Genomic DNA, 26,200 nt, shown 5'->3' with positions numbered 1-26,200 from the left:
GGGGTCAGCAAACTTTTTCTGTAAATACTTTATGATAGTTAACACTTCCTGTTTCACGGATCATACATTGCCAAAACTACTCAACTCTGCCACCACAGCACAGAGGCAATATGAGCTATTTGATGTTGTCTTTGCTCCAATAAAACTTTACCAAAAAAAGCTACAGGGTGGCCTACAAGCTGTAGTTTGTGGATCCATGCTACATACCATCCAGCATAGTTTCTGGCACACAGTGGACGCTCAAAACCTGACAGCTACTGTGATCACTGCTTTATTTCTCTCCAACACAGCCAACAAACACAATTCTTGATTGCTCCGGTGACTCATTCACTATCCTATCATTCCCAACTTCTAAACTATTCAAAACTACCTAAAATGCTGCTGCAAAATTTCCCAGGGTCACTCTACTCTCCACATCCAAACAACTGGTTCATTACCTTCCATAATATTACTGGACATTAGATGCTAAAGCAGGACAGGAGCTTCAGGATTATTGGTTCAGCTCAGTACTTGGATCTCTTCTATGACCCATCCCACAAATGGTTGTCCAATATGCCTCAACACCTCCAATGATAGGAAAACTAGCATATTTCTAAGTGTCCTTTCTCTGGTCAGATAGCTTGAAGTTTTTGTGAAAGCTTTTTTTTTTTTTTTTCCATTTTAGAGTCACACCCGCAGCATATGGAAGTTCCCAGGCTAGTGGTTGAATTGGAGCTGCAGCTGACAGCCACAACAACTTGGGAGCTGAGCTACATCTTCCACCTACACCGCAGCCCATAGCAATGCTGAATTCTTAAACCATTGAGCAAAGTCAAGGATCAAACCTGAGTCCTCGTGCTTACTAGTTGGGTTCATAACCTGCTGAGCCACAAGGGGTATTCCAGGGCACTTTTTTTTTTCCTTTTTTTTTTTTCTTGGCCGCCCTGTGGCATGTGGAGCTCCTGCACAGCCCGGGAAACCAACCTGCAGCTTAATCCACTGTGCTGGACCAGGGATCAAGCCTGCATCCCAGGAGCTCCCATCATGGTGCAGCAGAAACAAATCCGGCTAGGAACCTGAGGTTGTAGGTTCAATCCCTGGCCTCGCTCAGTGGGTTAAGGATCCAGTGTTGCTGTGAGCTGTAGTGTAGTTTCCAGATGTGGCTTGGATCTGGTGGTGTTGTGGCTGTGGCATAGGCCAGCAACTGTAGCTCCAATTTGACCCCTAGCCTGGGAACCTCCATATGCCGCAGGAACAGCCCAAGAAATGGTAAAAAGACAATAAATAAATAAATAAAAATAAAAGAGAAAATAGGGAGATTCTGGCCACTGGCATGGTCAAAAAGAAAATGGAACAAGAAATAGTATCTCTTGTAGTAAGATTAAGCAGTGTTTTATAAATGTTTATGTGGTGGATCCCAAAGTAAAATGTGCCTCTTACTATGGTTCATGGTCAAAAGTTTTTGGAAATCACCATTCCAGATCATGCCATCTGACAGAGGAATAGAAATCTTTTATGTCTTATAAAAATAGATACATTGGATTTTTTAAAATTCAAAAGTTTTTTCTTCAAAAAACAGCATCAAGCAAATACAAATACAACCTATAGAATGAGAAAAAAAAAATTGCAAACCAGGAGTTCCCCTATGGCACAGTGGGTTAATGATCCAGCTTGTTTCTGTGGAGGTGCTGGTTGGAGACCCAGCCTAGCACCGTGGGCAAGGATCCAGCATTGCTTCAGATGTGGCATAGGTCACAGCTCTGGCTCAGATTTGATCCCTGGCCTGGGAACTTCCATATGCCACAGAGGCGGCCTAAAATATAAAAGCAAATCATGTATTTGATAAGGGGCTTACATCCAGAACTAAAAAACTCTTACAACTCAACAATGAAAAGATAAACAACCCAATTAAAAAAAACGGGCAAAGACATATAAACAGCCAATAAGCACCTGAAAAGACACTCAATGTCATTAGTCATTAGGGATAAGCCAATCTAAACCACAATGAGATACAATTTCATACCACTTCACAGGGCTAAAATAAAAGACAGACAATAATAAATGTTAGTGAGAATGTGGGAAAATTAGAACCCTCATACATTGCTGTTGGGATCGTTAAAACGGTAAGCAGTTTGTCAGTTTCTCAAACGTTAGATGACTCGGCAATTACAGTCTTAGGTGTATACATGAGAGAATTGAACATCTACATCCACACAAAAATTTGTATACAAATATTTACAGCAGCATTATTCATAAAAGCCAAGAAACAGAAACAACCAAATTTCCATCAATTGGTAAATGCATTAATAAAATCAAATATCCAATCAATGGAATATTATTCAGCAGTAAGAGAATGAAGTGCTAAGATATGCTATAATATGATAAATCTTGAAATATTATGCCAACTTGAAAGAACTAAAAGGCCAGATATTATATGATTCCATTTACATGAACAGTCCAGAGTCATCAAATCCATAGTGATAGAAAGTAGGTTGGTGGTTGCCAGGAGCTGGGCAGGGAAAGTGGAGGGGTACAGTGTTTCTCTTTCAGGTGATAAAAATGTTCTAAAATTAGATTGTGGTGATGGTTACACAAATGTGCATATACTAAAACCCACTGAATTATACATTTTAAAGAGTTAGTTTTATAGTATGTTTATTACATTTCAGTAAAACTGTTATAAAAAAAATATTAAGCCCCTTTGCAGTTCTCATTTACCCAGTTTGGTAAAGCATTCGTGTTCCTTCAAGCTTTTTCGTCACTTGTTTCCAGCTAAAGGTTCAACCCTCATTGCCTACTATTTTCCCCTTCAGCACCTTCTGCCTCCACCCTAAACACACAATGCCGTTTTATAACTCCATGCCTGTGCACATGCCATTCTTGCTGCCAAGAATGTCACACTGTCTTCTCTTTCTATTCCACTCCTATATATCCATCAAGACCCAATACTATCTCCTCCAAGAAATCACTCCTTACTCCTCCCAAAGTTGATCATACCCTCTACGCTGTAAGCACTGGTTGATGTAGCCGTCCTGCTAATAGACTCTGAGCTCCCTGAGTTTACTAGGCAGTATCATCTTCAGCCCCAGGACCCATAAGCACTTAGTAAATATTTACTGAATAAATGAATGATAAAACATTCCTTCACAACTGACTAGAAAGAGTGTTATTTTTTCTCCAACTAGTTTAACTGGTAAATTCCATACATAGAACTTGAGTACTGGGCTTTAGAGACCAATAAAATGAAATAAAAGAACAAATTTGAGGCCAACATTGCGACTTAAGGAAAATTACTATAAAGTAACATTTCATGGGGGGTTCATAGTTCAGGTGCTTATCATTGGTGACCGAACACACTTACTGAAGTCAATACTTTTTTATCCAACATATTAAATGTGTTGTTTAACTCTGGTAACCACAGCTGTGACTTAGTTAACGATCTCAATAAATCCTACTTAAATCAGAGACAGGAAAAAATTATGCAAATGAATTCTTATCTGTTTTTCTGCCCAAGGCATATTTGATAACAGATAAAACATACTCCAAATAGTCTCTACTTAATAGTCAAAAAGCCATTTGAGGTTTTATTTGGATCAAAATCAAATACAAAGAAGAGGAAAAGCCAGCTATATTCATGAATGGTTTTATTTCAGAAAGAAATTACAAATAAAAGGAGAAACAGTTAAGAGCTTACATTCACATATGGAAGTGAGTCTAAGAAAGTCAATGGTTATTATTATACAAAGCATATTACTTAAAAAGACAGTTACAGATAATGGCAGATAGGCTTGGCTTAGATTCATCCACAAAAAGTATCTTTTGTTTAAAAACAAACAAACAAAAAATATTGGTCTTGAGGATAGCCCTTTAGAAACGAGTGTAGTTCCAGTGGACTTTTAAAATCAAACCAATCACACCAGCCTCCACGTAGGCTGTGTCGCACCCATGCTCATCAGGCAGGATGGAAACCATCTATCAATTAAACCTTGCAGCTAGATAGGATGTCTTCCACTAATCTCTTGTAAACCCAGGCATCACCCTTAAGCCTCTGCCTCCTGATACCCACCACATCAGGTTTTTGAAGCTGGCACACTTCTAGTTCAAACTGCATTGTCACTTTGCCAAAATCTGACTGGGTTTGACACTTCAGTGTATAGCTGTGAAAAACAAGATAAGAAGCCAGTTAGTAGGAGAACCATGAATATCCTGTATAATGCAAGAGATTTCTAAGCCTCTAGGAGGCCAAGGGGGAAAAAGGACCATTATTTCATATTAAGCAATGTAGTACAGCTTACAGTTTCCAAATGACCTAGCTATGCTTTAGTGATGGAGTATGACTGGTGTTTTCCCCAAAGCTAAATCTGGATCCTAAAAAAAGAATAAAGATGAAAATGCTTTACCAGAATTCTCCCTTGCTCCAAAGAAAAGCCCTTCTTTCATAGCTATACATGCCATTCATGCTCAAGAAATCTTCTGGCATCCTTACTGCAGGCCTTTCAATGGTGTAATCTGTGAACATTAGGCCAGTTCCACAAAGTTCACAACAAAGGAAAGCACATTTTGTGCCCTTCACCAAAAACTTTGTGCCCTTCACCAAAAACTTCTGTCTCATATAGCTGAAGCCACCAACTTCTCAGCAGGACACACATTTCTGAGATCTTTCCAATAGCAATAAGAGGTCATGATCAGTACCACACTTTAGAGCAGAGTCATAAAAGCCCAATGAGATGGTGCATTCCCATGGTTGAAACATACGGCATGTATAATTAGAACTGCCACATAAACTACTCTGATAACAGAAAGGTCCAGTCTCAGCGAAGCCTTCACACATCTTAGGAAATAGGGGAGGACTTCCCGTCATGGCTCATTGGAAACAAATCCAACTAGGAGCCATGAGGTTGCGGGTTCGATCCCTGGCCTCCCTCAGTGGGTTAGGGATCCAGCGTTGCAGTGAGCTGTGGTGTAGGTTGCAGACGTGGCTCGGATCTGCTGAGGCTGTGGCTGTGGCGTAGGTCAGCGGCTACAGCTCCAATTGGACCCCTAGCCTGGGAACCTCCATGTGCCACAGGTGCAGCCCAGGGGGAAAAAAAAAAGAAATAGGGAAGTTCCCGTTGTGGCGCATGGGAAACTAATCCAACTAGTATCTATGAGGATGCAGGTTCAATGCCTGGCCTCATTCAGTGGGTTAAGGATCCGGCACTGCCATAAGCTGTGCTGTAGGTCGCAGACATGGCTCAGATCCTGTGTTGCTGATACTGTAGCAGTGGTGTAGGCTGGTTAGCTGTGGCACCAATTTCTACCCCTAGCCTTGGAATGGCATATGCCACTAGTGTGGCCCTAGAAAAAAAAGCAAAAAAAGAAAAGAAGAAAAAAAAGAAATAAGTATGTCCCCGCCAAGTTGCATAAATTTGAGTTCATGTAAATCAGCTTTTATTTTGTTTACATTATATTTTATTTTTATTTAACTGTCTTACTGATCTTCAACAGACAATAAACACCAACAGTAGGATCAATTCTAAATTTCAGTTCCTTAAATATTTAGGGGCACGTGATTAGGCACTGTTCTGTAGAAGTTCTGAGGAAGTTACTTTTATCTGTTACATATTATGAGGTGTCATAAAACACTCTCTCTCTCTTTTTTTTGGCTGCACCCAGGATACATGGAAGTTCCTAGACCAGGGATCAAACTGAGCCACTGCAATGATGATGCCACTTCAACGACGATGCCAGATCTTTAACCTGCTATACCAAAGGGAAATCCCATAAAAATATTCTTTTTCTTACTAACTTAGTTATATCTTTGGGGGCTTTATCGATTAAAAACAAACAGTCAACATCAGAAATGCCACAAAATATACCCTGTGTATCTTCTGGTGGGCAGATAAACCATAAAAAGTAATCCTTCCTCACTGGAAAAGCATAGTAATGGAATAAAGCTGAGATTAGTGACACCACACCACTGAAAAACTTAGCTTTTGTTATTCTGCTTTGTCACAAAGAAGGAAAAAAAAAGCACAGAGAAGGTAAAAGGAAAAAAAATTAAAGGATCAAAGCAGAGCTTCAGGTGCATCAGGAAGTTCAAAGAAAAAAATTATCAGTTAACAGCCAATTAGTGATCTGACAGATCATATGCTGAGAAGGAAGGAAATGATTGAAAGCTTTCTAGTATAGATTTGCCTAGAGGTTCTGAAACTGTGAATAAATCCAAAGCATGAAGAACAGGTCAGGAGTTAGATCTGTTCTGATGACACCTAAAGAAGAAAGCCAGAGTTCAAGTATGGAATGCTTGCCAATATTTACAGAGGGAAAAATAAAATTATTTTTGCACAAGATTGTTTCTTAAAATCTTACTCTACTGACCGTTCTACTTAAATGTTTTTGTTAATCTTTTAGTGGCTCTTCGTATTAGTCCTTTAATAATGAAATTTTAAAGAGACATAACTAAGAGGAAATGCTGAGAAATACAAACATCTTGGGAAACCAGAAGAGGTCTGGCTCTTCAGACAGTGAGCGGGTAAGCTTGCAGCTTTGATGGCAATTCACTCAACAGTGGGAAAGAGCTGGAGTTCCCACCATGGCTCAGCAGTTAATAAACCCCACTAGTATCTATCAGGACGCAGATTTCGATCCCTGGCCTTGCTCAGTGGGTTAAGGATCCACGGATGCCATGAGCTGTGGTGCAGGTCGAAGATGCAGATTGGATCAGTATTGCTGTGGCAGCGGTATAGACCAGCAGCTACAGCTCCAATTCGATCCCTAGCCTGGGAACCTCCATATGCCTCGGGTGCAACCCTAAAAAGACAAAAAACAAACAAACAAACAAAAACAGTGGGAAAGAGCTAAAGTGAAATAACTTCCTAAAGTCCTGACAACCTCATCCTGTCACACAGCACATCATAAAAAGGAGTCTATGCACATCTGATTTGTTTGATATATCTCATAAATTTAAATTACAACTTATAAGTATTATTGTAAAGCAGAATAGCAAAGGAAAATAGAAGATGCAAAACAAAAACAAAAACAAAAACTGGTAGACATCCAGATTTTCCTATTTTGAAAAGTCTCTTGGAGTTCCCGTCGTGGCGCAGTGGAAACAAATCCGACTAGGAACCATGAGGTTGTGGGTTCAATCCCTGGCCTCATTCAGTGGGTTAAGAATCCAGCATTGCTGTGAGCTGTGGTAGAGGTCAAAGACGTGGCTCGGATCTAGCGTGACTGTGGCGTAGGCCAGTGGCTACAGCTCTGATTAGACCCCTAGCCTGGGAACTTCCCATATGCTGCAGGTGTGGCCCTAAAAAGACAAAAAAAAAAAAAGTCTCTCTTTGAAAGTGGTGACAATATGGGCACTTTAAAACTTCAATAGTTTGTCTAAAACAAAAGAGAATAAATTATGAACAAAGACACTACTACAAAAGCTTTGTGGAAAATGAGGGGGGAGAAATACATTTTTTTAATAAGGAGAGAGGAATCAACCTATGTTTTCTCAAAGTTTGAAAGACATCAAGCAATAAAGGCAACAGCCTGCGAGTGTGCTTCTTACCCCTTTTGTACAAAGTCAACATGCTTCTTTGGAAGAATAGACATTATTTCATTCAAGAGTTGATCTGGATTCACTAATTTGGTTGTAGTCACATTATAGTGAGGCTTTAAAAAGAAAAAGAGAGGGTAAGAAGTAAATCCATACATCAACACAAACCCCATCCTACCCTATTTAGAGATCCCAAACTCCTTAATACAGTACCATTTCAAATGGAAATATTTCAAGAAAAACACTGAAAGAATTTATGACCATTTCTTGGTAAGCTGGATTGTGATGGCAGTGGGAAAGCTTGGAAAAATCATGTCATTAGTAACTACATCCATATCATCATGCTTTTTATGTTTGTATCTTCCTCTCCTACCACCTCTTTTAATAACTGAATATTAAATAAAGTCTATCTGAGCTCTACTTATTTCAACTTCCTACACTGTCATAAAGACTCCTAGAAATGTAAACTGGGAGAAGAGAAAACAAATGCCCTAGAAAATTTCTCTTGTATGGAGTTGGATATGTTTCCTTAATTCTTTCTTTATTTAAGGAGTTTTATATCTGACTTCTGTGGCTCAGGACACTGCAGAGGCATGGGTTTGATCCCCAGCCCCCTGCAGTGGATTAAAGAATGCAGCTCAGATTCAGTTCTTGGCCTGGGAACCCTCATATGCCGCAGGTGTGGTCATTTAAAAAAAAAAGAAAAAAAGAGATTTTATAGAATCCCAGATTCTATGACAATCCTATGAAGGAATGAATACTGCAAATACTCTTTTAAAAAAGCAATGTCATTATTTTTGTTCTCATTCACAACTAACAGCATAATTCTCAGAAATAATTTCATTCCTAACTGGTATCCATTCATCCATTCACTCAACAAGTGAGGGCTTTCTAGGTACCAGGCACTGTTCAAATTGGAGCTACAGTTGCCAGCCTACACCACAGCCACAGCAATGCAGGATCCAAGCCACGTCTGTGACCTATGCCACAGCTCACAGCAACGCCAGATCCTTAACCCACTGAGCGAGGCTAAGGACTGAACCCGCATGGATACTAGTCGGGCTCATTAGTGCTGAGCCACAATGGGAACACCAGGCACTGTTCTAATAGGTCCTAGAGACAGACAAAAATTCCGACTTTCATAATAGTACCTCCACTGTCAGACAAAATTAGACTTCCTGTATCTCAGATTTCTGTTCTTTTTATAAATAACAAAATGGTGAGGATGGAAAAGTCTCAACTACCTTATTTTTCAAAATAAAAACCTATGACCCAAGGAAGATCCATAAGTTTCTTAAGACAGGGTTTCCAAAAATGTGATATAAATTACAAATGGAATTACACAAGATAACTGTGGGGGGGTATGTAGATAAATATTTTTATTTTAATATTTATGCATTTGTTCCAATCTGATCTAGAAAAATATAATTAGTAAAAACTAATGATAGTTTCCTTTTTTTTTTCTTTGTCTTTTTGCTATTTCTTTGTGCCGCTCCCGCGGCATATGGAGGTTCCCAGGCTAGGGGTCGAATCGGAGCTGTAGCCACCGGCCTACGCCAGAGCCACAGCAACGTGGGATCCGAGCCGCGTCTGCAACCTACACCACAGCTCACGGCAACGCCGGATCCTTAACCCACTGAGCAAGGGCAGGAACCGAACCCGCAACCTCATGGTTCCTAGTCGGATTCGTTCACCACTGCGCCACAACAGAAACTCCTTTTTTTGTTTTTTTAAGGCAGCACCCACAGAACATGGAAATTCCCAGGCTAAGGGTTGAATAGGAGCTGAAGCCACTGGCCACAGCCACAGCAATGTGGGATCCGAGCCAGGTCTGTGACCTACACCAGAGCTCACAGAAATGCCAGCTCCTTAACTCACTGAGCGAGGCCAGGGATCGAACCCGCATCGTCATGGATCTTAGTCAGGTTCGTTACCACTGAGCCACAATGGGAACACCCAAGTCCTCATTTCTTAAGGCATTTTAAGGCAGCTCCTCATATACACCTCAGGCTCCCCCACCTCCATGTTGCCTCTATGATTAATTGCCCTAAGCTTGAGTATTTGCTTTTTTCTTTTTAGGGCCGCAACCGCAGCATATGGAGGATCCCAGGCTAGGGGCTAAATTGGAGTTACAGCTGCAGGCCCACATCACAGCCACGCGGGATCTGAGCCACATCTGCGACACCACAACTCGGCAGCAACGCCAGATCCTTAACCCACTGAGCAAGGCCAGGGATCAAACCCACAACCTCATGGATCCTAGTCGGATTCATTTCCACTGTGCCACAACAGGAACGCCTAAACTTGAATAATTGAATTTTAGCAATTTGTTCCTCCAAACGAATGACTGGATCTAATTTACCTCTGCATTCTCAAAAACCACTGCATAGCTACATGTATATTTTAGGTGCTCATAAACTATGTATTAGCTAAATGAATGAAACAACACTAATCCATTCATTTAGTAAATTTCTTAAAAAAAAAAAAAAAAAAGTAGTCCAGTTAGCAGTCAGCTTCTAAAACCCACAGTGAAGAATTCCAGTCCACTTACCTTTAGTCTTCTTGGCCCGTCTTTGGCAGAGCCCTTCTTCTTGCTCCTGGTAAGCACAGTGATCACCTTATCCAAGCCCTTCTCAAGGCTCCCAAACACTTTGGTTCCCTTCCTTTTTGGAGTGTCCTCTACATGTGCTTGGTTGAGATTGAGTTCCACTGAGCGACACCTTAAAAAAAAAGAAGGAGCCACTAGGAAGAGCTGAACTTCCTGTCTGCTGGGCCCCTCACAGGCGTGCTCTGGTCCTGTCCCTTAGGTGTGCCTCAGTCAGGTACCCCAGGGCCAGGCCCTCTTACTCCTCAGGGAGCACAACAGCCCCTCCCACTGAAATGTAGCATCAGCCTGCTCCCAAGCCAACAGCCAAAACTATTTTCCCCCTATCTTTTTTTAAAATTTCAAATAAACGGAAAAGTTCAACAAAAAGTATAATGACCATCCCATACATCCTTCTAGATTCAACAATAGTTAATAGTTTCCCACATTTGCTTCCACTGCATACATATAATACATACATATATATAATATGTACATATTTACTGAACCATCGGAAAGCAGCCCATTTGAAGATATCATGGCCCTTCACTCTGAAAGACTTCCGCACACATTGCAAGTGAATAAGGACATTTCCCTACATAACCACGATATCATTATGATAACATGAAAATTACTAATAATGCCATCGTATCATCATCATACCTAGTTCACATTCTAATTCCCCCAAGTGTCCTCAAAATGGAGCCTGCTTTAAAAAAGAGCTACAGGAGTTCCCACCATGGCTCAGTAGTTAACAAACCCGACTAGCATCCATGAGGACCCGGGTTCAATCCCTGGCCTCGCCCAGTGGGTTAAGGATCCCGCTGTGAGCTCTGGTATATGTCACAGACACAGCTCGGATCCCGAGCTGCTGTGGCTGTGGTGCAGGCCTGCGGCTACAGCTCCTGGGAACATCCATATGCTGCAGGTACGGCCCTAAAAAAGAGACCCCCCCAAAAAAGAAAAAAAGCTATAAAAGGCAATGGAGGGTCACCTATGCTGCAGAACTGTTCATATAAGAGGAACAGGCTTTCTTTGAAGCACCATTTAGGATCTTTCCTATCTGAGTGACCGCTGTCCACTGCTGGATGTCTGTACTCAGACAGGACTCAGCAAGGGAACTATGTGACTGGAGCCAGGGCCACTGACCTCCAGGCTCACAGTATTTTCAGTTAGGGTGCCAGTCCTATTGCTGCTGAGTTTTACAATTCTACCCGCTGACGGAGGCAGTGGTAACAGCCTCAGTAATGGCCACAAACCAGGTTCATACAGACATTCCTACTGTCTCAGACAGACCCAGCATGATGGTTTACCTTAACTGGGTTTATCATATGTGAGGAAAGGAAACCTAGTTATACATACTAAAGATCAAAGAGTCTAAAAAACTGAACACTTACCGCCTCTCAGGGCTTATGACACCTGTTACTAGCTTCTCTGTTCCTGCTGAATTTTCCGGCATTTTAATTGGAGTTTCTTTTAGGCACTGGTTTCTAGCTATCAGAAAAACAACAAACACAAACCGTATGTAACTGACACGCTATGGTTTCAAAATTTGTATCAATAATGCATACATCACCTAATTCATTGACTCAGAAATATTATAATCACTTGGACAGGGAATGTTAAGGCACTAAGTCATTAAAGAAATGTTTCCATGTGATTTATAATAAAGACAAAAATCATTTTGCTTTACATGTGTGGCTCTTCTTTTTCTTTACTGCTAAAGTGAGGCCATGCTTAGGATTTTATTATAAATGTCATATGACAAATCTAAATAGGTCACAGACTTAAGATTTCAGGATTACTGATCCTCTTTTCTATAAATAAAAGTCAACCTGTATTTACGCCAGGACCCAGTTTACACCTTTAATTGGTATTACTGATACGTATTAATTCAATTTATAGCTCTTTTCACAGGTCCCCTGTGAAATTTGACAAAAGTTATTAAAAGGGTCATGAGCTTTGGTTATTTTCATATTCCCATATTCTAGAATTTGGTATTTTATTTTAGTAGGGTATTTGTATCCCAGATAGTTTGTGACAAATTTACATGAACAAATCTGGTTATACTGATTAATTTTTTGTTCATTATCTAAAAGTTGTATACCTTTTAGAGATAATAATATTCACTTTATAATAAATGTAAGATACCAAGCTTTCAAAAAGAGATCTTGAGGATTTTGCTTTAAGACTATTCATCATTACACTCTCTGGTTCCACAAGAACAAGAAAATGAGATTGATCAACAATATCTATGTAGGATGGAAGTAGAGAGTCTCATACTAAGTGAAGTCAGTCAGAAAGAGAAAGACAAATACCATATGATATCACTTATATCTGGAATCAATATACAGCACAAATGAACCTTTCCATGGAAAAGAAAATCATGGACTTGGAGAGTAGACTTGTGGTTGCCAAAGGGGAGGGAGTGGGAGGGATGGAGTTTGGGGTTAGTAGATGGGTAAGCAATGAGATCCTGCTGTGCAACACAGGGAACTATACCCAGTCACCTGGGATTGAACGTGATGGAGGACAAAGCAAGAAAAAGAATGTATTTTTGCTGTACAGCAGTGAAAGCTCCGAGTTTTAACCACAAGACCACGAGGGAACTCCCTCTATGCACCATGTTTTAAACAGAGTGACAAAATAGAATGTGCCCAGATAAGGCAGGAACCAAAACACTGAGGTGTCACAAAGGAAATAGCTTAAAGAACTGGCAGTGACTAAGCTGAAGAGGAAATCAAAGGAAATGAGAGAGTTGTGATATGGACATATCAACTGATAGCTGCAAAGGCATCATGGCTTTACCCGTCTGCTGGAATACAGGCAGTAAAAACATACACAGACAGAACAGGATCAGACACCACAACTAGAGATCCACATGAGCAGGAAGGCCTCAGCTGAGACTTCAGTATAGTCATTCTAAGTGGGGGCAGAAGAGCAAAGTCTAAACCTGGACGTACGACCTTGGGCAACTCACTTCACTTGTGTGAACATCAGGTTCCTTAGTTGTAAAAGGGGCAGGGGGATTACATCAGCTCTAACTTGTCTTTCAGCTTGCTATTCTATGATGCTATGATTCAACTTGATAAATGTGGAAAAGAGAAAACATTGAGAAAAATTAGGCATTGATTAATATGCTTCCATTACAACTAGAGCAAATAACATATTCTTAAAAAGCAGCTTAGCTTCTCCTAGCAATTCCTGAGAGAAATGCTAGTCATTTCTGACCTGCTAAATGTTTATTCAGCATGGTAAAAACAAGGAATTTGAAGATGTTTGACCTCTGCTTCATCAACACAGCAAATACCTTTTGAGGGTGTAATGTAATGATTTGGTGTGGTGAGTATTTCTCTTTTATGCTGGTTCTTATTAACTGGAGTCCTTGGTTCAGGAAATACAAAGCACTCTTCATTATTTACAGCAGACTTAGGAGTATATACATTCTCTTTGTTCTTTAATTTATTGGCAGATGCTCTGCATAATACGGGAGTTAATGATTTAGATTCCAGACCATTTGATTCTGTCCAATGCTTGGCAAACTGGAAAAAAAAAAAAAAGGTATCAGATAAAGCACACTGAAGAAGAAGTCAATTTCTTTACAACATGCCTTAATCATTTGCAAATTACCTTGAACCATTTTTATTAAAATGAAATACTTTCAAAAGGATATTATTGGCAATACCAGGAAATTTGAAAATGTATATTCAGTTCTCTTCAGTACATGTAGATCACATTAGCCTGTTTTATTGACAGACAATTTTCATCATGTTTCAGGCCAAGTGTTTAATCAAACATACCCAGATTCTAGGCAATATTGAGGATGGCCACATATAAATCCCTAAAAATTGCTTCCCATACCTAGATGGCCATAGTTTGTCTCTAATATGTGCAAAGAAATAAAAGTTTACTTGATGACCAGCACAAAAAAAAATATGCTAAAATAATCTAACAGAGGAGTTCCCGTCGTGGCGCAGTGGTTAACGAATCCGACTAGGAACCATGAAGTTGCAGGTTCGGTCCCTGCCCTTGCTCAGTGGGTTAAGGATCCGGCGTTGCCGTGAGCTGTGGTGTAGGTTGCAGACGCGGCTCGGATCCCGAGTTGCTGTGGCTCTGGCATAGGCTGGTGGCTACAGCTCTGATTTGACCCCTAGCCTGGGAGCCTCCATATGCCGCGGGAGCGGTCCAAGAAATGGCAAAAAGACAAAAAATAAAATAAAATAAAATACTCTAACAGAAATGTTGGATCAAAGACATTTTAATCCTTTTCAATTTATGGTTGAGATTGTAAAAAATAAAGGAAAATCCAAAGAGGCTAGACTAAAAACAGGAGCATAGGCATTCCCTGGTGGCACAGCAGGTTAAGGATCCGGCATTGTCACTGCTGTGGCTCAGGTTGCTGGTGTGGTGCATGTTTAGTACCTGACGTGGGAACTTCCACATGCTGCAGGCACAGCCAAAAAAACAAAACAAAATAAATCTAGCTATATGTTGTGGGTTTTTTTTTTCCTTTTTTGGACAAACTGACAGCATAAGGAGTTCTTAGGCCAGGGAGAAAACCCATGCCATGGTAGCGACCTAAGCCACTGAAGTGACAATGCTAAATCCTTAACCCACTATGCCACAGGGGAACTCTTAGTTATATGTTGTTTTTAAGAGGTGAATCTTACATAAAAGGACATAAAAGGTTGAAAATAAAAAGATGAAAAAATATAAATCAGACAAATAAATCCAAAGAAATAAGGGAGTTCCGATCATGGTTCAGTGACTAACGAAACTGACTAGTATCCATGAGGACACAAGTTCGATCCCTGGCCTTGCTCAGTGGGTTAAGGATACAGTGTTGTCATGAGCTGTGGTGTAGGTCACAGACACAGCTTGGATCTGGCGTTGCTGTGGCTCTGGCATAGGCTGGTGGCTACAGCTCCGATTAGACCCCTAGCCTGGGAACCTCCATTTGCCTTGGGTGCAGCTCAACAACAACAACAAAAAAACCAAAAGAAATCAATATAGTTATCTTACTATCAGAGAAACATATACACTTCAAGGAGAAACACACAACTACTAATAAAGAGTATCACTATAAATGATTAAAGTTTCAATTCACCAGAATAAAAATTCTAAACTCATATGCCAATTATATAACATATATATATACATATATATACACATATATATATACATATATATACACATATATATACATATATATACACATATATATACATATATATACACACACATATACATACATATATCTATCTCAAAAATAGAACTACAGGAAGAAAATGACAAAGTACCATCCCACTTGGAAGATTTTTAACAGATCCCACTCAAGCAGACAAATTTATGGGTCAAGTAGACAAAAAGTTAGTATGGACATAGAAGATTTAACAATTGAATTTAATAAGATTGGTCTAATAGACAAATAAGGCCAAAAAAATAACAAAATAGAAACAAAAATATAGATGTTTCCCTCGTGGCTCAGTGGTTAGCAAACCTGACTAGCATCCATGAGGACACAGTTTCAATCCCTGGTCTCGCTCAGTTTGTTAAGGATCCAGTGTTGCTGTGAGCTGTGGTGTAGGTTGCAAATGTGGCTCGGATCCCACGCTGCTGTGGCTGTGGTGTAGGCTGGTGGCTGGGAACCTCCATATGTCATGGGTGTGGCCCTAAAAAGACCAAAAAAAAAAAAAAAAAAGAAGAGAAAGAAAGAAAGAAAAAAGAAAAAAGAAATGAAAATATAATAGATAGAATCAAAAAGCCAGAAGTTGGCTCTGAAAAAAACAAATAAAATTGACTCTGGTAAGACTGATTCAAAAAAATTTAAAAGCTGCAAATAAACAAAGACACTTCTGGAATGAAAAGGGGGACATTAACAGAGATACCACAGATATCATAACAGATATCATAATATCTTCCTATTGATTTTAGGCCAAAACATTTTAAAACTTAGATGAAATGGACACTAGAAAAACAAAATCCACCAAACTGACAAGAAACTGAAATACTATGTAGTCCTATAAACACAAAAGAAACTGAATCACATAATTCGTAAAGCAAGTCAGAAAGAGAAAGACATATCACATAATATCACTTACATGCAGAATCTAAAATATGACGCAAAAGATCTTATCTATGAAACAGAAACAGACTCACAGACATAGAGAAGAAACTTGTGGTTGCCAAAGGGGGTGGAGGGGGTAGAGGAAGGATGGACTGGGAGTTTGAGTTTAGTTGATACAAACTACTACACATAGAATGGATAAACAGCAATGTCCTACTATGTAACACAGGGAACTATATTCAATATCCTGTATAAACCACAGTGGAAAAGAATACACACACACAGGTATAACTGAATCACTCTGCTGTACACCAGAAACTAATGCAACATTGTAAATCAAGTACACTTCAAAAAAATACAACAAACAAAAAAAGAAATTGGGAGTTCCTGACGTGACTCAGTGGTTAACAAATCCGATTAGGAACCATGAGGTTTTGTGTTCGATCCCTGGCCTTGCTCAGTGGGTTAAGGATCTGGCATTGCCGTGAGCTGTGGTGTAGGTTGCAGATGCAGCTCAGTTCCCGCTTTGCTGTGGCTCTGGCATAGGCCCGTGGCTACAGCTCTGATTCGGCCCCTGGCGTGGGAACCTCCATATGCCATGGGGGAACGGCCCTAGAAAAGGTAAAAAGACCAGAGTTCCCGTCGTGGCTCAGTGGTTAAGGAATCCGACTAGGAACTATGAGGTTGCGGGTTTGGTCCCTGGTGTTGCTCAGTGGGTTAACAATCCAGCGTTGCCGTGAGCTGTGGTGTAGGTCACAGACGCAGCTCAGATCCCGTGTTGCTGTGGCTCTGGTGTAGGCTGGTGGCTACAGCTCCGATTAGATCCCTAGCCTGGGAATCTCCATATGCCGTGGGAGTGGCCCAAGAAATAGCAAAAAAGACAAAAAAAAAAAAAGAAAAAGAAAAAGGCAAAAAGACCAAAAAAAAAAAAAGAAAAGATATTGTATCAGTAGTTGACTAGTTTCTCATAAAAACATTCCAGTCCCAGATAGTTACATAATGTTCTATGACACAGTTAAGAAAATTAGATTTTAAAAACCATTCCAGAGAATAAAAAAAGAATATACTCCAACTCAATTCATTTTAGAAGACTAGTATAATCTTAATATCAATCAGATGCAATTAATATAAGACTGGATGAGATGCAAGAACAGGGGAAGAAAACCTTTCACTTTTTATTCAGCATAGTTGACTACTGTTTGAATTTTTTACAAGATGAATGTATCCGTGTATTACTTATATAATAATGAAACCAAAATTATCCAAAAAAGGAATAAGGCCAATCTCATTCAAGACACAGAAGCAGAAAACCTAAACAAAATATAAACTAAACCCAGCAATGTATATAAAAAAAAATAGCAATACATCATGACTAAACTGGGCTTATCTAAAGAATGCAAGCTCAGTTTAACATCAAATCTATTAATCCACTCATCTGCAGATGGAACTTCAGTTTCCATGTTCTGGCTATTGTGAATAGTGCTGCAATGAACAAAGGGGTGCATGTATCTTTTTAAATGAAAGCTTTGTCCCGATGTATGCCAAGAAGTGGGATTTCTGGGTCATATGGTAGTTTTAAATTTAGTTTTCTGTTTTCCATAGTGGTTGTACCAATTTACATTCCCACCAACAGTGTAGGAAGGTTCCCTTTTCTCCACACCCTCTCCAGCATTTGATATTTGTAGACTTCTTAATGATAGCCATTCTGACTGGTGTGACATGGTAACTCATTCTAGTTTTGATTTTCATTTCTCTAATAATTAGTGATGTTGAGCATCTTTACTAGTGCCTACCGGCCATCCATATGTTCAAGTCTTCTGCCCATTTTTCAATTGGGTTGTTTGGTTTTTTGCTGTTGAGTTGTATGAGTTGTTTGTATATTTTGGAGATTAAGCCATTGTTGGTTACACCATTTGCAACTATTTTCTCCCATTCCATACGTTGTCTTTTTTTTTTTTTTTCCAATTGTTTCCTTTGCTGTGCAAAAGCTTGTAAGTTTGATTAGGTCCCATTGGTTTATTTTTGTTTTTATTTCTATTGCCTTGGGAGACAGACCTAAGAAAACACTTGTATGGTTGATGTCAGAGAATATTTTTCCTATGATCTCTTCTAGGAGTTTTATGACATCTCGTCTTATGTTTATGTCTTTAAGTTATTGGTAAATATACACAATGGAATACTACTCACCCATAAAAAGAGCAAAACAATGCCATTTGCAGCAACATGGTTGCAACTAGAGATTCTCATACTAAGTGAAGTAAGTCAGAAAGAGAATGACAAATACCATACGGTATCACTTATATCTGGAATCCAATGTATGGCACAATGAACCTATCTACACAAAAGAAATGAACTCATGTTCTTAGAGAACAGACTGTGGTTGTCAGGGGGAAGGGGAGGGAGTGGGATGGACTGGGACTTCAGGGTTAGTAGATGCAAACTATTGTATTTGGAATAGGTAAGCAATGAGATTCTGCTGTATAGCACAAGTTCAATCACTTGTGATTGAACATGATGGAGGACAAAGTAAGAAAAAGCATGTATTTTTGCTATACAGCAGAAATTGACAGAATATTGTAAATCAACTATAATAAAATCAAATGTATTAGCATAATATATACTACATTAACAAATGGAGAGAACAAAACCAGATGATTATCTTAATAGATGAAATCTATCTTTTTTTTTTTCGCAACAGAAATTTCTAATTTTCAAACAACTCTTAGCAAACAAGACTATATAAGAAAAATCTTGGAATTTCCATCTTGGCGCAGTGAAAACGAATCCAACTAGGAACCAGAAGATTGCAGGTTCAATCCCTGGCCTCACTCAGTGGGTTAAGGATCCAGTGTTGCCATGAGCTGTGGTGTAGGTTGCAGACACGGCTAGGATCTGGTGTTGCTGTGGCTCTAGAATAGGCTGGCAGCAACAACTCCGATTCAACCCCCAGCCTGGGAATTTCCATATGCCATGGTTGTGGCCCTAAAAAGACAAAAGACGAAAAAAAAAGAGAGAGAGAGAGAAAAGAAAAGCCAAGTCTTAATCTAAAAAATATGGGGTGGAGGATACAGGGGCGAGAGGGAAAAGGAGGAAAAACGAGAGAAGACAGGGGAAACGAATGGCGAGGGGAAGGGAAAAAGAGAACATATTTAATGATAAAATACTAGAAACATCATTCTACAACTGGAAAGAACACAAGAATGTGTGCTATACTATAAAGATTACTAAGTGTAGCAATAAAAGAAAAAGACATTAAAGGCAGGAGAACTGGAAAGGAAGTAATAAAACAGTATTCCAGGAGTTCCCATCATGGCTCAGCAGGGTTTTTTGTTTGTTTGTTGTTTTTGTTTTCAAAGGGTTAAAATCTTTATTATGTAAAGAGCTCATACAAAAAAAAAAAAAAACAAGATGCCAGTAGGTAAATAAACAAAAGAACATAGTATAGAATTCAGAGAAGAGGGATTACAACCAATTTATAAATGTAAGGAACTGTATACCCTTTCCAACAAGCAAATAAATACAAATAAAATCTATAAGATGCTATGATGAATATGATTGTGCATCAAGTTTTATGGTTTGTTTCTGATAATAATAATAATAATAATAATAATTTTTATTAATGGGGCCCTAAGTGCTTGATTTTGTCCTAAACATTTTACATTCTTTCATTTAATCCCCACAACCACTCTATGATTAGATACTGTCATTATATTCATTGTACTGGTGAGAAAATTAAGACTCAAAGAGGCTAGTATATTGCCTAAAGTCACCCAGTTGAGAAATGGTAGACCCACTATTTGAATCCAGGTGCATCAGACTTACAAAGTCTATGCTCCTGGTCGCCAGCTATGCTTCTTCCTCTGTATGTGGAATTATTTCCTTAGCATTGGTTTATGGAAGCATAATTATGGAGCCAAATCCAAATGTCACATGTTAATTTACAATACTCTTAATACCTATTGCCACCAGCATGTTTTATCTCATCCTCATGAACACTGGGTATTACAAGTAAAAAAAAAAAAAAAAAAGTAGGAGTTCCCACCGTGTTGCAGTGGAAACGAATCTGACTAGTAAGCATGAGGTTGTGGGCTCGATCCCTGGCCTCACTCAGTGGGTTAAGGATACGGCGTTGCCATGAGCTGTGGTGTAGGTTGCAGACTCATCTCGGATCTGGCGTTGCTGTGACTGTGGCATAGGCCAGCAGCTACAGCTCTGATTTGACCTAGATATAAGACCAGATACTATCAAACTCTTAGAGGAAAACATAGGCCAAACATTCTCCGACATAGACCACAGCAACATCTTCTCAGGTCCACCTCTTAGAGAAATGACAGTAAAAACAAAAATAAACAAATGGGACCTAATCAAACTTAAAACTTTCTGCACAGCAAAGGAAACCCTAAACAAATCAAAAAGACAACCCACAGAATGGGAGAAACTCTTTCTTTGCAAATGAAGCCACTCACAAGGGATTAATCTCCAGAATTTATAAACACCTTCTGCAGCTCCATACCAAAAAAAACAAACAACCCCATCCAAAAATGGGCAGAAGAGCTAAACAGACGATTCTCCAAATAAGACATACACATGGCCAAAAAACACATGAAAAGATGCTCAACATCACTCATGATTAGAGAAATGCAAATCAAAACCACTCTGAGGTACCACCTTACACCAGCCAGAAGGGCCATCATCCAAAGTCTACAAACAATAAGTGCTGGAGAGGGTGTGGAGAAAAAGGAACCCTATTACACTGTTGGTGGGATTATAAATTGGTGCATCCACTGTGGAAAACAGGATGGAGATGCCTCAGAAAACTAAACATAGAACTACCATTTGATCCAGCCATCCCACTCCTGGGCATCTATCCACAGAAAACCATGACTCAAAAAGACACATGTACTCCAATGTTCACTGCAGCACTATTTGCAATAGCCAAGACATGGAAACAACCTAAATGTCCATCGACAGAGGAGTGGATCAAGAAGATGTGGTACATATACACAATGGAATATTATTCAGCCATTAAAAGGAACAAAATAACGGCATTTTTAGCAACATGGATGGACCTAGAAATTATCACGCTAAGTGAAGTCAGCCATACAATGAGACACCAACATCAAATGCTTTCACTGACATGTAGAATCTGAAAAAAGGACAGAATGAACTTCTTTGCAGAGCAGATACTGACTCACAGACTTTGAAAAACTTATGGTTTCCAAAGGAGACAGTTTGGGGGGTGGGGGGATGCGCTGGGGTTGTGGGATGGAAATCCTATAAAACTGGATTGTGATGATCACTGTACAAGCATAAATGTAGCAAACTCATTGAGTAATTTTTAAAAAAGCAAAAAAATAAAACTAAAAAGCAAAAACAAAAACAACCTACCAGTCTCGATAACAATAAAAAAATAAAAGAACCCAGGAATAAATCCAGTAAAAGATATGTGAGACTTTTTGGAGAAATTTATGAAATTTTATTGATAGGAATTAACTAAAACCCAATAAATAGAGAGGTATATTGTGTTTATAGACAGATATTCAGTTTTTCCCAAATGTAATTTATTTATTTTTATTTTATTTTATTTTATTTTATGTTTTGGCCATGGCATACAGCAGATTGATGTGGGATCTCAGTTCCCTGACCAGGGATTCAACCTGGGCCACAGCAGTGAAGGTCCTAATCACTAGACTATCGGTGATTTCCATTTTTAAGTATAAGTAAAATTTGTCAAACTGTTTCTAAAATGTATGGAAATGCAAGGGAGAAAGAACAGCCAGGACATTCCTTAAGAAAAAAGAGATGGAAGGAAACTGGCCAATCAGCTATGAGAAATATTATCAAATTAAAGAAATAAGGTATGTGGTATTGGTACAAACAAACCAATAAAACAAAACTTAACAGAACAGAAGCAGACACACTTATATGATAACTTTATATATGACAGAAGTGCAATTACAGATCAGTGTGGAAAGGCTGGACTTTTCAATGATGCTGGCACAACTGATTTTAAGAGGAAAAAATTGCAGAGTCTCTGTTATGGCTCAGCTGTTAGCCAACCTGACTAGCATCAAAGAGGACTCAGGTTCGATCCCAGGCATTGCTCAGTGGGTTATGGATCCAGTGTCACCTTGAGCTGTGGTGTAGGCTGCAGTCGGCTCAGATCTGGTGTTGTTGTGGCTGTGGCTGGTGGCTGTGACGTCGGCTTGTGGCTACAGTTCCAACTGGACCCCCAACCTGGGAACCTCCATATACCGTGGAGGTAGCCCTAAGACAAAAAAATAAAATAAACAAGAAGGAAAAACTGCTTCCCTACCTCATACCATACAAGAGAATTAATTCCTGATAGATCAGAGACTTAAATGTGAAAAAGAAAGCTTTAAAAGTCTTAGAAGCAATGTATGTGAATGCATTTATGACTTTTGGAAAATGGAGGACTTCTTTTAAAAGACACAAAGGAAAATACTGACTTTCCATAAAGGAAAATACTGACAACTTCCACTTCATTAAATTGAATGACTTTTGCCATCAAAGTTAAAAAGACAAGTAACAAACTCAAACAATATACTTGGGACACATAACCAACAAAGGATTAGAATTAAAATGAAAGGAAGAACCTCCTCCATACCCATACCCCAAAAAAGAAAGAAACATCCAATAGAAAAAAAAAAGGACACAACAAAATTTCATAAAACAGGAACCAGAGTGAGGTTTTACCAGATTAGAAAATATTAACAGATTAGAAAATATTAAATAACTAAAAATATCAAGTATTGGTAAGTTTGTGAGCAATGGGGACACTTTCATCCTGCTGATTGAAGTATAGTTAATACAGTCACTTTGGGGGGAAGTATGGCATTATCTGGTAAGGCTGAAGATATTCATACCACTCCTAAATATATAACCTGAACTCTTGCACATACGTAACAAGAGACTTGCTGTGCCCAAGACGTAGCATAGCAGCTTTTAAAAAGTTTTCAAAGCTAATTGTATGGCTGAAGCACCAAAACCCACTATACCCGGTTGTAGAGAGAGCACTAACTGTATGATTTATAATGAACACCTGCTTTCCTTCTGGAAGTCTCAGAGTTTTTGCGATTGTGATGGATCCCACAGGCAAGAGTGCCTGTGAAACCAGCCTCCAGTAAACACTTTGGATTCTGAGTCTCTAGTGAGCTTCCCGGAGCAGAGCCCACACACCTGCTACCGTATTTCAGTGCTGAAGGAAGGAGGGTCCCTGTGGGGCCCTTCAGAGAGAGTGGAAGAAAAACATTAACCACAGCCAACAAGTTCAACAGCCCCCAAGTAAGACAGACGATTATCAAGAGGAGGGAAATACAGATGGGTTGCTGCCCTGAGTTGGGGGAAAGAAGGAAATGACTACAAAGGGGCATGAGGAAACAGAAACTTTGGGGGGCGCGCGGTGGGGCGGGCGACAGAACTCTTCATGACTTTGGTGGTGGTTACATGATTGTATACATTTATCAAAGCACAGAGACCTGTGTGCTAAAATGGTGACTGTAACTAGTACATGACAGGTCAATTATATCTCAAAGGAAAGGAAAGGGAGAAAAAAGAGTTGTAAAATGTGTAACTGAATAACTTTGCTGTATTCCTGAAATGAACACAACATTGTAAATCAACTATACTCCAATATAAAATAATTTTTTTTTAAATAGTAATAAGCAGTTCCCATCATGGCTCAGTGGAAACGAATCTGACTAGTATCCATGAGGATGCACGTTCGATCCCTGGCCTCGATCAGTGGGTTAAGGACCTGGCGTTGCTGTGAGCTGTGGTATAGGTCACAGATGCAGCTCGGATCCTACATTGCTGTGGCTGTGGCATAGGCTGGCAGCTGTAGCTCTGATTCCACCCCTAGCCTGGGAACCTCCTTATGACGCCAGTATGGCCCTAAAAAGACAAATAAATAAATAAATAAGTAATAAAGTGCTCCAAAATGGAATCTTGGCTTTCTTCAACTCGGAAATAAATAATTGGCTTCCCTTCCATTCATATTTCAACAATCTCACATTAATATTTTCAATGACTTAGGAATTCATCAGATTTGCAAGCATAAACTAGATCTCGTGTTAGAGCCAAGATATTTTTGTAATTGAGACAACATATAATGCTTTAAATAGTAATAAAATTAACCAACCTGTGGTGTTTGTGGAGTAGCCACACCTCTTGATGAAATATCTTCACACCATTCATAGTCCATTAATCCAGCCACATAATTTTCGTCACTGGCGCTCATATCTTCTAGACTCAGATTCTTTGACTATTAAAAAATAGAAAAACTCAGAAACAACATCATCATGGTTTGATTTTAAAAGAGTGTATTACAGGCACAGGGCAAAGCCCTGGAAGCAGAAACAAGTAAGTGACCATATATTGAAGGCACTCGCCATCCAGTACAGAAACAGGAAGTCAACATTTCTTAATTAGCATTATTAGATAGGAGAATCTCTGACTCTCAAACTAGATGCCTTGGAACATTCTTATGTTATACAGCATTCTACCTAAATACAGACAAATAACTCCTTTGCAAATCTATAAAGAAGTTCTCTGAAAAAGTAGAAGTTAACAGGGACTTTGAAATACAGGTTTCTTGGTTGCAAGAACATACTGAGTAGCTAGCAATTTCTACTAGAAATAAATTAGCCTCAGAAAAGATCTCCTGGAAGCAGGATATTTGGGGTCCTATGCTAACAATACCACCAGAGTCATTTATTTTTCTTCATTCTTTCCCCTCTCTAAATTAGAGGTAGACCAAACATACCCTGAATTCTAAGACTATGGAATCTTTGCTTCCCTCCTTCTCTTTCTTTTAACATCTAGTTAGCCTGGCCAGGCGACTGTATTTGAATTTCCTATACCCCATCCTTTCTTTTCTGATTTTCTAATAATCTTCTCATACTTGAGCTATTCAAATGGACAATATGGGCCCTGCCACCAATCTTCCCAAATCACTCTACGAGAGATGACAGAGTTCTCCAGGACTGTCAACTACCATCAACTAGAACTAGCTACAGGGAGTGCTAGGCTGAGAAAAATACCAAAGCTAAGTCTAGGCTCAGTGGGGACCAGCAATGTTGTAGGAATGAGGGCTGTCAGGATACTGCAGTAGAGAGTAAGAACACATCCCTGATTGAACAATGCTATAAACAGGTGGATGAATTTTGGGTTGTTTTTGTTTTAAATTTTTTAAATTTCTAATTTTTTTATTTTTTGGCCACGCCACGGCATGTGAAGTTCCCAGGCCAGGGACTGAACCCACACCACAGCAGTGACCCAAGCCACTGCAGTGACAGCACAGGATCCTTAACCTGCTGAGCCACAGGGAAACATGCGCATGAATTTTTCAAAAATCACAGTCCTGTCAGTGACTTGCTCAAAAATCCAGTTTCTGGGCATTCCCATTGTGACACAGGGGAAATGAATCCCACTAGTATCCATGAGGGCGTGAGTTCGGTCCCTGGCCTCACTCAGTGGTTTGAGGATCAATGTTGCCATGAATTGCAGTGTAGGCCACAGACTCGGCTCAGATCCTGAGTTGCTGTGGCTATGGTGTAGGCTGGCAGCTACAGCTCCATTGGACCCCTGGCCTGGGAACCTCCATATGTCGCAAGTATGGCCCTAAAAAGAAAGAAAAAAAAATCCATTTTCCCATTACCTATAACATAAGGCTAACCCTCTGACATGACATTCCAAGGTTGTCTACAGTCTAGCTCTCGGCTACCCTTCCAGATCACCCACTCTCTCTCCTCTTTGACTTTTCTCCTACGTGAACTCTTTAACCAAACAAGTCTAGTCACTGTCAACGGAATACATCGAGCACATTTAGGTGCCTGAGTTTCTGCCAATCCCATTAATCTTGCTGTGAGTTCTGTGCTCCTTCTTTTCCACTTTTTTCTCTTTTTTTTTTTTTTGTCTTTTTAGGCCCACACCCACAGCATATGGGGGTTCCCAGGCTAGGGGTCTAATCTAATCGGAACTACAGTTGCTGGCTTATGCCACAGCCACAGCAACGCCAGAC

The 26,200-nt window shown here is 39.6% G+C and overlaps 1 protein-coding gene across 1 annotated transcript in view; it reads right to left on the bottom strand.

Annotated features, from left to right (window-relative positions):
* Positions 1–3,606: 3,606 nt before the first annotated feature.
* Positions 3,607–26,200, bottom strand: part of MELK (maternal embryonic leucine zipper kinase) — a 97,644-nt gene continuing 75,050 nt past the window's right edge. The window contains exons 13-18 of the mRNA XM_047767935.1: positions 24,320–24,442; positions 13,402–13,633; positions 11,489–11,585; positions 10,059–10,227; positions 7,520–7,623; positions 3,607–4,136 (exon numbers count right to left, since the gene is read on the bottom strand). Of these exons, the coding sequence (XP_047623891.1) occupies positions 3,959–4,136; positions 7,520–7,623; positions 10,059–10,227; positions 11,489–11,585; positions 13,402–13,633; positions 24,320–24,442 (903 nt within the window). The 3' untranslated portion in view covers positions 3,607–3,958. The remainder of the gene's footprint in view (positions 4,137–7,519; positions 7,624–10,058; positions 10,228–11,488; positions 11,586–13,401; positions 13,634–24,319; positions 24,443–26,200) is intronic.

The sequence above is a fragment of the Phacochoerus africanus genome, chromosome 2 (genome assembly GCF_016906955.1).
Source record: "Phacochoerus africanus isolate WHEZ1 chromosome 2, ROS_Pafr_v1, whole genome shotgun sequence".
In the NCBI taxonomy this organism is placed as follows: Eukaryota; Metazoa; Chordata; class Mammalia; order Artiodactyla; family Suidae; genus Phacochoerus; species Phacochoerus africanus.
This window is presented reverse-complemented; position numbering and strand designations above follow the sequence as displayed.